This window comes from Anas acuta, chromosome Z (assembly GCF_963932015.1).
Source record: "Anas acuta chromosome Z, bAnaAcu1.1, whole genome shotgun sequence".
Taxonomy (NCBI): domain Eukaryota; kingdom Metazoa; phylum Chordata; class Aves; order Anseriformes; family Anatidae; genus Anas; species Anas acuta.
The window spans coordinates 55,699,928-55,712,583 of record NC_089017.1 but is presented as its reverse complement, the minus strand read 5'-3'; the positions used below and the strand labels follow the sequence as shown (position 1 = coordinate 55,712,583).

The 12,656-nt window shown below is 41.3% G+C and overlaps 1 protein-coding gene across 1 annotated transcript in view; it reads right to left on the bottom strand.

Annotated features, from left to right (window-relative positions):
- Window positions 1–7,474, bottom strand: part of CAMK4 (calcium/calmodulin dependent protein kinase IV) — a 163,897-nt gene extending 156,423 nt beyond the window's left edge. The window contains exon 1 of the mRNA XM_068666747.1: window positions 7,302–7,474. Coding sequence (XP_068522848.1) covers window positions 7,302–7,474 — 173 coding nt within the window. The remainder of the gene's footprint in view (window positions 1–7,301) is intronic.
- Window positions 7,475–12,656: the final 5,182 nt, after the last annotated feature.

Sequence of the window (12,656 nt, the reverse complement as noted above, 5' to 3'; positions counted from 1 at the left end):
AGTCGCACTTAGAAAAATGTTTTCAACTGAACTTGCAAATACTTATTCAATTTCACATATACTGTTTCTGTACCAAGCTAAAAGAACAACTTTGTTATATCTGGCCCCTTGCAGCCTACTGTAATGTTTTTCAAATATGACATATTCTTGTATTAACACAAATGATGTCATTACTTTCAACTCCTAAAAGCTGTATCCGCAAAAAATTTCTACAGTATTCTTGAGAGTACTTACTTCAAGAGCTATTCATTTTCTTCATTAGAAATACATTTTTTAATTAAAAAGAAGAGAAGTAAAACCAATGACAAAAATGCATAGGGGCTGAAGGAATAAGTAAGCTGAAAATGAAGAAAAAATAGTTCAAAAAGTGTTATCATAGAACTGTTAAGAGCTTTTTGTTAAGTTCAAGAAAGCTGTGAAAATTACACAGAATGATCATCTACTCATTTCAGCTATTCAAAGCTCCAGCCCTCATTTTATAGCAAAAATGTTAATGGCTCAATTTATTGGCAGAACAATGCACTCAGTACACAGACTAATTAATAAGAGTACAAAGGTAATGCAATACTCTGCAAGGTCTAACTATTCTTTCACTGCCCACTCTATGCACTAAATTTTCATTAACATAATATATGTTCCCTGTAGCTAATAAGTTAATTAAAAATTGAGTAGACGGACACTGACCTGAGCATTATGTTGAGTGTGTGATACTATAAGCATTCTATCCTCATCTTGCAGATTAACTATTTAGGTTCAAATACAGTATCACTAGGGCATATAATCTAGATATGCACTAGTTCATAGTATGGTGCAGCAGGAGAGCAACAGATCTTGTCAACATGCTAATACCAACATACCAACTTCCTGCAGTTTTTACTTCAGACTAGCTATAACCTGGTCCTGTGAACTGAGTGTTCACAAGAGGTTAGAGTGGATTAAGTACGCCTGAACTGTGTCTTCTCTTCAGTCTGTTCTGTGCACACCAAGAATTCCCCGTGATGATGAGCAACGCATGGTGTGAAGGGATAACTGAGACTTTTGTTTCAAAAACTTCACTCATGATCCAAATTAAAACTTCAGTATAGATGGATCCACAAATTACCCTTTAAAAAATGGTGCAATATAACATTAAAAATAAAATTGCAATGCTTCTGTAAATGAAAGCATGAAATACATGCTCTCAGTAGTCTATTTTGGTTCATATTTAGAAGAAGAAAAGCTTATTTAAAATATACTATTTTTGAAATAATGCAGATAGGACTTAGACAAAATATTACTGCTTGTACTAAAAAAAAAAAGAAAAAAAAGTTATCTAAGTTATCTGAGTATCTGTTTATTTTCAGAGGTAACAGGGCAGTTCCTTGCACACAACCAATTAACCATTAACCTGTTCCTAGAAGGCATTAGGCTATGGCAGATTTAGCTTCTCTGATGTGACTAGCCACAAGCATTGACATAAACGTTTTATCCACAGTAGCAAACCTATTTTCTGTCATTCCAAGATGGAAGTAATGCAGTAATGCCTCAATCAAAGTATCAAAAGGAATCAGATATACACATAATCCATTGTAAAATGTGTATTTTATAACCTATTTTCTAAGCCCCAGTGAAGCAAGTGCTGAGTTAGCAGTTCAAATAAATTCTCCTAGATGCAGGAGAATAAGAGTTTTGTCACAAATCCCAACTGTAAAGGAATTTAAACAACAGTCTGATGTTTTGACAGAGTTATTTTTTAGACAAGTATCTAAGCATCTAAGACAGGTGTTTGGACAGCAAGAGTTAAAAACAATCTTCCATGGCAAGGTTCACATGCCTACCTTTTTTTTTTTTTTCTCCAAAATACCTGCCCATTTTTCTCCATTATTAGAGACCATTAGGTGAAATGGTATGTCTATTTCTCAATTTGTTTTTAATTAAAGAATCATAGAGGAAATTTTCTTTAGTTATTTCTTCAACACCTATTTTTTTAGTTCTGAATCAAACTACTGAATTGAACAAGATGCAAAGAAGAAAATATTCTCCCTTCACCGAATAAAGTGATTTAGTTGTCAAAATGTGTGTTATTACCATGACAAGTTCTGGTACCAACTCCATGCATTTCACCCAGAACACTGGGCTGAGAAGCTATAGAGCTTCCATAGAAAGAATTCACTGTTGGATATAATTTTTTGTTTATGACTCTCTGTAGGTCAACATACATTTTAATAATGACTGACAACACCTCCCCCCCCCAACCTACCCCTTGCTCTCTTCCCTTAGAGCATCATTTCACTTCACAAAAATTTCTGATATCCTCTTTTTGGCCAGATTAAAGTTGGACTGTCTTCTCCCTAAGAGCATAGCTTTAATAGAAGAGGCAAAGCCCATGTTCACCATGGAAGAGCCTGTTGTCACATGTTTAAGATATTTTTCAAGGACAAAGATGGGACATATCCCTTCAAGTGGAAAGGATGTGCAAATCTTCAGCTAGACCTGGTGCAATGCATGAAGACAATTCGCCATGTCTGCCTATTTCCATATGCCTTTGCCAGCACCCACAAGGACCCCATGTCCTGTCTTACTCCTATCTTCTTACCTCAGACAAGGTCCCGATACACCACAACAATGCTAAGCAAGACCTCAGACCCTCATCTTCAACAGCCTTCCCTACTAGCTGATCAGCAGGAATTGCTTGCATGAAAACACCTATTGCTAATCCGCAAATGTGAGCTGTTAGGGTAAAAAGCAAGTTGCAATTAGTGGCACTACATGACCTGGGCAGAGGCAAGTCTACCCATGCAGTTCCTGCTCAAAGATGATTCTCCATGTGGAATTCTCAATTTGGTTTATCAAAGCAGCCCACCTCCTCCTCCTTCCCTCCCCCCCCAAAATTTTTAGACAGCTAGCACCGGGTACTATCAGCAGCACACGTGTCTCCCTACAAAATCCTCAAGCCCAGTACTGAAAGTCACAAACAAGTAAGAAGTGCAGCTGAAGAAGGGAGTGACCTACTTTAAATGCATCCCAATGAAAAATGAGCAAGTGTTTTTCAAAGTGAACATGGCAAACAGTCTGTATAACAAACGACTGTTGAGACAGAAAATAAGTCCCACTTTCTATATTTTTTTTAAAATGGATGAATGGAAGAGAAACTAACTGGAACACTTTCAAAGCAAAATCTGTTTGAACTTCAAAGCATTAAGTGCAAAAGCAACCCATTTCTATAAAATGAAGCTTATACAAAGGAGTTGCCTGATTTCATCTACTGCTGCCATTGCAAAAGTAAATGCTACTATATCAGCATTCATAAACAGGATTGACAGACTAAGAAATGTCATCCTGCACACTGAAATCTTGAGTGTAAACCACTCTTTGGATTTAAACTCTCTGTGCTCAGAATTCCTCAAGGACATTCAGCTCACACTGTCAATTCAAAGTTGCAAGTACCAAGCATCTTTCAGTTTCAGGTCCTCAGCAAGGATCACACAACTAAGTAAAATGTAACCTTGGAAGATCCTGACTCCTTCTTACACACACTCACACACTCACACACACTCACACACACACACACACAAAGTGACTTTTGAGTTTTGATCTTATTTAAGAAACTAAAAGAAAGTCCCAAATATTTTGGTAGTAGATACTTCCAACTGCTCTTGATCATTTAATAGATCTGCAGTATGCCTACAATAACAGCATTAGTTTCAACTCAAATGCTTGTGAAGTTTGGCACAGTAAGGCAAAAGAGAGGGCATAATAAGTAGAACATTTACTAAAATTCCAACAAAGCAAAATTTTTGTAATATGGGTGAGTATCAAAATATTTCTTACTGAATATCCTCTTCCTTCATATAATACTGTTATGCTAATCCTGATTTTGGAAACACTTTACCAAATGATATAGCTTGGGCTATACAAGACTAACAAAAGATTTTAGTCTTTAAAGAATGTACAGGCTTAGAACCTAAAATTATTAAAATCTTTTTCCAAGAGAGTGTAGAAAATAAGCTTTTAGCTGAAATAGACTCTGAACAAAACTCAAAAATCCACAACTCATCAATGTTGTTACTTTCAGGGAAGTAACAAATAATCTTCCTAAAGCAAAGACAAAAATATCATTTTTACAGCATTTTGGAAATGTACTAAAGGGAAGATGAACAGGCAAACATTGAGTAAGCCATCCTGGGTCAAAGTAAAATTCTGTCTCAGCCAGAATACTGTCTCTAACAGGGGCCAAACACAGAAGAATATGAATAGAGCAAACTTATATCAATACTGTCAAAGGATATTGCCACAACACTGAACAGCGTACAGTTCAATAATCAGTATATTTTTTTATTGGCAGTGAAAGGATTTCCCTAGTGTAAACTTGCCTGGCTGCTTATTGAACCAAGGTAAGTTTTCAGCATCCACAGTATCCAGTGGCCATGAGATCCACCACTTAAATACGCCCTGTACTGAAATGGTCTTAACTCCTGTTGTTCATCTTTGACCTGCTGGCTTTGCTTGATGCACCAAAGAAAACCTCCAACCAGGTGTTCCATGGCATATACATCCCCTGCATCTGTCTTAGCCTCACTATAGGGTTTACAAGGAAAAGAAAATAGACACCAACATTTTATCTGGAGGATTTTTAATCACTAGGGTGCACAGAGCCAGTACTTTCATAAAGCTGTAAACTGCAACTGTAACAATTCAATCAGATTTCATCTTTCTATGTGCAGCTTAATGTTTTCTCCCCTAGCCCTATGTGCATTTATTCATCTAAACTGAATTTCATCTGCCATTTAAATGTCCTATCAGTCCACTAATGTCTTTCTCCAATAACTCATATTGCCTTTAAAAACCCTCTATAAGCAAATATCACTCTCCAGCCCCTTATGTATGAGTATTCTGAGCAGCATGGCCCACTGAACTGATCCCTGTGGAATCCCACTGTTGAAAGCTGACTGTTTACTCCTAGCCAAGTTTTTAGCCTTTTTCCTGCTAGCAGGAGCTTCCTCCTCTTCTCTCCTTTTCTCCCATGACTCCTTAGTTGGCAACACAAAAAAAGAACTACTAGCTGCCATGGCTTAGGGATTTGCCAGGCACACTCTGTGGAAAAGGCACTCCCATACTGGGCAACCACTGTCCAAATACATGTCATTGCAGTCTAACAAAAGACATCTTCCAGTCCCTGTGCTTGTTAAAGACATTTCATGATAGTACCACCTGTTACTTAGTTTATTATTTCAACTTACTGCATCTAACAGGATGATATGCCCACATTTTTCAGCCTGATCCAGATATGTTTTCACCATCACTAACCTAAGCACTGTGTATTCTTTGTAGATGTACTCAAAATCACCTCCAACATTAAAAGGTTGAAGACAAGATTACCAAGAGGTTTTCAACACAATTTTATATTACACTTAGAAGCCAAGAGAAATTGTTGGATTTCTTTTGGATTTGCTAAGACACACCTGAGCTGCTAGAGGGGTCTGAGATATGCAGCATCACTCTGGATGGTAGCACATAATGCATGGATCTCCAGGATAGCCTTGGGACCTGCAGACTAAGATGTAGCTGCCAAATCCTTGAGTGCAGTTCCCCCTCAGAGTGTGCACCACTCTGCGTTCTTCTTGCTCCCATACCTACCCCATGGTATTTGTTTAAGATGGTTCTTATCTCCTATTTTCTTCCTACTTTTATTTGAAATCTTATTTCCTGATTCCATCCAATAGCACAGTAGGTTTAGTGGCTTACTTCTCTGCACTGGTAGGGTGTGGTCATTTCTTATCCAAACCCTCTATTGGGGTTTCAGCATCTACTGTCTCACCGTGCAAGGTAGAAAAACCCCACTGTACTGCAGCTTTTGTTGATTCTGCCTTCCTCAGACAGGAAAGTTCACATTTTTTACCCCTTCTCCCAAGCTATAGAATAAATACATGATGCATCAGCAACACAAACTCTTCAAAAATTAAGCCCACAGTCTCTGGCAGGCATGCTAAAAGGACTCTTGATAGACCACTGATAGCAGTATCAATACAGGTGGCAGAGTTGCTACCTACTGCTGTTGCTCAGCAGCACACACTTCTGTGTTAAGCCTGAAAACAAAACCAACATGACTATTTCCTCCTTTACGTTTTTATGTTCCTGCATAGGTGTGTAGTGAAGCACAAGATGGAAAAAGGTACACAATCCCATGCCTATTTAAATGTGGCTAGCATGAGTAGCAATAGTGGCAAAAAGGCAGCAGCAAATACTTGAGACCCAGCCAGCAAGTGAAGAATAATGCTATATTGTGTTGCTACAGCCTTTCCTACCACTGCTAGTTACAGTATGCCAATCACAGGTGTTCTTTGTAGGAGTACCTTTCATTGCAGGTCCTTCCTGCGAAAATACTGTACCAAGGCAACCATGTTATTACCTGCAGATTTCCTATTGTCATCCAGGATTTTAATAGTTGATTGTTGTCAAAATTAACAATTACTGTTATCTACTGGTTTACTAACTAAAATGGTCTAGTGTGAGACCCTTAATGAAACTTTCAGTTTCCTCTTTTTTTTCTTTTTGAATGTTATTTTCTACCCACAAATGCAGCATAAACCAACAACTGCATTTAGAAAGGGAAAACTGAACGTTAGATATTGGCAACAGCATCTTACGCAGGGGTTCAGTTTGGAAAAAAAAAAAAAAAAAGATAAAGAAAGAAAAAGAAGAAGAAGGACAGGAGCAGCTGAACACTTGGGACCTTTAACTTGCCATGCAGAAGCATCAGGGCAGTAGAGCAGAATTCATGAATGAACGTGTACCAGCTCATTCGCCTGCGCCGCGCTCCAATGGAGTGGCTCTGCTTGCAGAGGCCTAATCACGGCTCCTGTCTTGGGTGGGAGTTTTGTCAGCCCGAGGTCTGAGGGTGCTGGCACGGCGGCAGGGACAACAGCTCTCGCATGAAGCGAGGCTGCGAACAGGCAGGCATTTTAGGGCTCTCACAGCGATGCCGACCACCCCCCACCCCCTTCCCGATGCAGAGCTGCGTCTGGGCTCTTCGCGTGGACCCGCGCTTACCGAAAGGGTCTGACGCCTTCCCCTGGGAACCACCGGTTTATTTGGGGGGGTTGGGGAGGGAGTCTGCAGATCGCGGTCCCTAGGAGGCATCGCGTCCCTCCCGCATGCCGCCAGACCCAGCGCGCCCCCCCGGTGCCGCTCACGCCCGCCGAAGTTTGGCAGCTCCCGAGGTGGCAGCGCCGCGGTGCCGGCCCGGAGGGGACCCCGACACCCCTGTCCCCATCCCCGTCCCCTTCCCCGTCCCCGTCCCCATCCCCAACCCGCCTCCTCACCGTCCCAGCTCGGACTCCAGCTCGAAGTAGTGGGCCAGGGTGTCCTTGTTGGAGCCGTCGATCCAGTAGTCGGGCGCGGCGCCCCCGGGGCGGCCGGCGGCCGCGGAGCCCGAGGAGGAGGAGGAGGAGGACGACGAGGAGGAGGAGGAGGAGGGCATGGTGACTTTCAGCATGCCGGGACGCCAGGCGGGGGCTGCCCCCTCCTCCGCACCGGCTGCAGAAAGCAAGAGCGACAAGGCTGCTGGCGGCGGCACCTCGCCTCCCTCCCTCTCCGCTTCCCTCCCTCCCTCCCTTTCCCTTCTTCCTCCTCCTCTTCCTCCTCCTCCTCCCTCCCCGCCGGGCCGGGCCGGGCTGGAAGCAGAGGCGGCGGCAGCGGCTCCCCCCAGCCCTGGGGGGGGGGGCGGCAGGGGGCGGCCGCACGGAGCCGCCCCGGGGCGGGGGTCGCGGAGCACGGAGCCGCCCACGGGCGCCCCCCGGCCCGGCCCAATTTGGGGAGAACTTGAGGAAGGGAGAGGCACCGCCACGGGGTCGGGGAACTGCCGGGGATGGGGGGGGCAGACCGGGAAGGATGCGCAGCCCGTGAGGCACCGGGGGTGCTGCTCCGTTTTCCCGGTTCCAGGTGTGGGATCGGTGGTCGTGGGGCGATAAGGGAGCTGGGGGGTGCCCTGACTGCATCTGCTCTGGTTTGGGGGAGGTGGGTGTGGAGGAAGACCCTGGGCAAGACGAATATCAGTGGGAAAGAGCTCAAACGCGGTGTCCAAGCCGGTAGAAGGCAAAAAATAGGGCTTCACTTCCCACCGCTGAACTACAAGAAGCCATAAAGAAATAAAATTGCTGTGCTGCAATGGCATTCTTAACAGGTTTGGGAATCTGCAGCTTACGAGATGCATGCAAATATATTGTATTCCTGCCTGCAAAAACCTTAGCCAGAAGTGCCTATATACGGGCAGTCGCTATCGGTGTCGTGGTGGCATAAAGCAGCAGCAGTTGTGTGTGCCTCGCATGCATAGTATGCCAGATCAGTCCTACTCACATCCTCTCCATGCTATTACACCCACTCTTACTGTCATGCAAGCACAGGCAGGAGGTAAAATGGACCATATGCAAGCCTGTGCAGCAGAAGTGACAGAAGTATTGTCCTCTAATTTTCAACCACAATCCGCTAGCCTGTTTTTAAACACTGTATCCTTGCTCAGACAAACCACCGTATCCTGTTCAGTGTTGTGTTGACTCAAGTATGTTAATGTTTCCCAGCCTGTTTTGTTTTGTTTTCCCCCTATAAGCAAGTCTGTCTCTTATTGTCCCCTAGCTTTCTTCCAGAACTGGGGAACAAGCAATCTTAATTTTGAATCTCTTAATTCCTCAAAGACCTAATAAAAATAAATTTATATAAATAATAACAATAAAGAAGCTCTTATTGATAATCTCTCTACTATCTCAACAAGATAATAAATAAATAAATCTGCTAATCTAGTCTTTGGTACTGGTAGGAAAGGATAAAAGAGATAAATGAGATAGACAAAAGAGAGATAATGCCCTTTCCTCTCAAGTTTACTTTCTGCTGTTTTCAAATTACAGTGGAGATCCCCATCACAATTTGAGATTTTATCATTTTCAAATTAAGATTGGGAAGGCAGCAAAAAAGTAACTCGAAGTCCTGTTTTGCAAACCAAGTTTTTTGCAACCCAGTTTAATAGGAACTCCAAGCCTCCCTTTAGATTGAGCGTGGGCCCTGAGTACTTACCACAGCCGGGCTGCGATCAGCCCCAGAGCAGCAAAGAGGCAACCTTCCCACTGCTCTTCATGCCTCCTCCCAGCTTCCCACCTCACTCCATCTCTTCTGGTCAGCACGGAACTTTTCTTCATAAAGCCTCAGTTGCTAGGTGACATTTCCTCCTCTTTTCTTATGGCATTTTCTGACACATCTCCTGGGAGCAGAAATAGTCGCTGATCATGAGAATCACACACAGACACAAAATAGCCAATTGGCACAATAGAAAGCAGCCATATGAAATATCGTTTTTTTGTTTAGTCAAGTATCTAACATGTTCTGTAATAAAAAGGTACACATATTTCTAATATTCCTGTTTGTGTTTTTGTTTTGTGTTGTTTGTTTTGTTTTGCTTGTCAGTTTCATGGTTTATCCAGGTATCTGCACTAAGATTTGAATCCCGGATGTTCTAGATATACTTTACCTTGGGCCTTTATGTGTTAATGGCATAACACAATGGATTTTTTTACTTATTTTTGTGCTGGACCAGCTATGTGGTACTGGATGATCTTCAGAGGCCCCTTCCAATGCAAACCATTCTCTATGGGAGGCATTTGACTTTCCTTAAAATAATTCCTCAACGTGATTTGGATCATACCATACTGACAAGCTAGTCCTTTAAAACTGACTAGACCTTATTCTCTGGGAGCTCCACTTTCTTAAACAAAAATAAAATAACAGTATATAAATATGCAATTAAAAAAAAGTATTCAGGTTGAACATTGCACATGACCAGCATATGAATGCCTTCCTCAGTCTTCAGAGAGCCAGTGGCACCATTTCAGATGTGCAGTGCTCCACTCATCTCTGAGCTATGTTGACAATCTGAAGATTTGCTCTGTCATTACCTGACTTGAGACTAAACAATGGAGAAAACCTCATTTATGTATTTGTGTGTGAAATTTTATTGTGGAGCCACAAATACCATAATTTTCCTGCCAGCAAACTGAGGTTATGAACTCAGAGGAAAAAAGCAGGTCAAGGAGGCATGCAACTTTTGCAGAGGAAGCAGTTTTTATGAACACAAAAACATGTACAAGAGATGTACAAATTCCCGTCCCTGTCCTACCACCCACAAATTAAACCCAAAAGAAGGAAGTTAATTTAGTGTGCCGGTGGAGATGGGGTCAGTAATCTTTCTGCCCTTCCAGTGTCTGTGTTTCTGTTTTGTGAATACTCATGTTCTTTTATACAGACATAACTGCGTCAGATGCAAGCAATACACACTTTACAGCATTTCCTTCAAAAATAAATACAGGACAAGAACCTTTTAAACTTGGCTTCTGACATTTTTGTACAATTCAAGTAGCTAGACCTTTGGTAGAAACACAAAAAGAAAATTCCTCACAGAGTTTTGAATAGGTTGTTCACAGTTTATGGGCACCATTTCAAAGAGTAGTATGTTAGCCTTGCCAGCTTAGGTTAGCATTTTTTCCTGAACAAACTGTCTTGAACCAGCATATATCTCCAAGTTACTTAAAAAATATTTGTTTGTCCATTGTATGCTTTTTAAAATGTATTGTGGTTGCTTATTGAAGGTATGTGCTGTCCACATCTGTTTTAGGTACATAGACATACAAAATAACAAAACTCTCAGACTGTGTCATCATTAAGGAAAATTCCTCTTAAAGCAGTTTGAATATAGTGGAGCTTCCTCCTTTGCATAGATAATCCAGTACAGAACCCATGTTTGCACACATGCTAGATCTGATCTTTATCTGCTACTCATGTAAATCAAATTGGGTCTTCTGAAAGAGAACTTACTCAAACTGTGCACATATAAGCCAAAAAGGTCAGATTGTGGCAAATCCCCCAATTCTCTTCTTCTTCCTTTCATGGATTTTCTGTGCTGAACACCAAGCCTCACATTACGTTTTAGTTTCTGTAATATCTTCCATCTTGTACTGAACTTCCTGTACCTCTGGATGACTGTGCCAGCCTTCATAGTATGCCCATCAGTTAGGAATGACAAAACCTTCAGTCATTGTCTCTATTTATGTAGAAGAAGCCTTGTGACTTATATGGAACAAGTTCATCATAATTTCTTATCATCTTTCATGCTGTTTTATATGTAAATGTGAGACTACTTAATGATTAATAGAGCTGCTGGATAAAGACAGCATCTTTTGTCAGCTGTTTATGTGAGTAGATCAAATCAGGTAAGAATGAGCACAGGGTGCAAGGAGAGGCCAGAAGAGAAGTGATGGCAGGGAGATTTTTATTTTTTTTTATGCCAAAGAAAAAGAGGAGGAACAGACTGTCATGAGCTGCTTCATAGAGTGGCAATAGGGGAGAAGGAGGACAGCAGCCACATGCCCTTTTCTATCAATCTCTCCTCATGTTTTTATTATTATTATTGTTACTAACGTCTGGGGAAAGAAAATATGTAAATGGGGATAAAAAAAGTAACTCCCTGAGGAAGTACAATTAGAAAACAATGTGATTCAACCATCTCTGAACCACGTTCTTTGTGCCCCACGTATCAACAGGATCATTTTATAGTCACTGTTAGAGGATAGACAGAACAGTTATCTTTGCAACATAGTCACAGCACCTATCTTTCATGTTCCTCTTTAAATGATTTAATCGATCTTTTGATTTCAAGAGTGTAGAGGGATTCTTGAAGCATTCTCTTTCATTTTCAGGATCAAAGAGTATCCTTTGGTTCACTAAAGAAAACAAAGCAGATCCACAAGCCTTCACGAGTCATTAAATCCAAATAAAACAATCCGTTGAGGGCAGGCTTCACAAACCACAAGCCAGCCAGCAGGACCCACAGAAGATACACACTGCCCTTCCTGAATGAAACCCACTGAACTGCTTCTGCCTCCCTACTCCCTGCTCAAATGAGCTCCAGCTGGATATTCCCTGCCATCATTAGCAGTTCAAGAAATTCCTCTAGGACAAAATGGATGCTTGCTTTTTTATGTGCAGATGTTTTTGGTTTGGTTGTGTGGATTTGTTTGTTTGTTTCCCAGAATGCAATTATGCAGTTTAAACAACACTCCAGCCCAGGGTACAGAAATCAAACAAACAACAACAAAAACACTATGTAGTGAGCTCTAAAATGTGTGTAAGAATACAAACTCTCTCAGGGCTCAATATGATTCCAGTAATACAGAATGTTGAAAAGACGGGAAATGTTACTAAAGCAGACACAAAGAGACACTTTTAATAATATTTGAAAATTTGGCAATGTTTAATATTCTTCCTTTCCCTTCATAGAAGAAGAAGACAATTTCACCTTTATTTTGGTATTTGGAAAAAGACATCTAGATACAGAAAATTATATAAAAACTGCAAGAAAAGGCAAAGTTAGCAGTTTCTGAGAAACAGTCATTCATATGAGGTAAACTCACTTTCAGATGGTAGGCTAGGTTCCAACCTCAATTCTGTAGTATAGTAGATACTTTGGAGGAAGGTTAAATACATGTGTACACACAAGAGCATTATTACCTTGGGTGGATATACAGAGAACTGAAGAACTAAGATACCACAGTTTAAAAACTTACTTTTCTTTTTTTTTTTTTCTTTTCTTTTCTTTTCCTAATGTCTACAACTTATATTTTGGCCACACTCAAAGC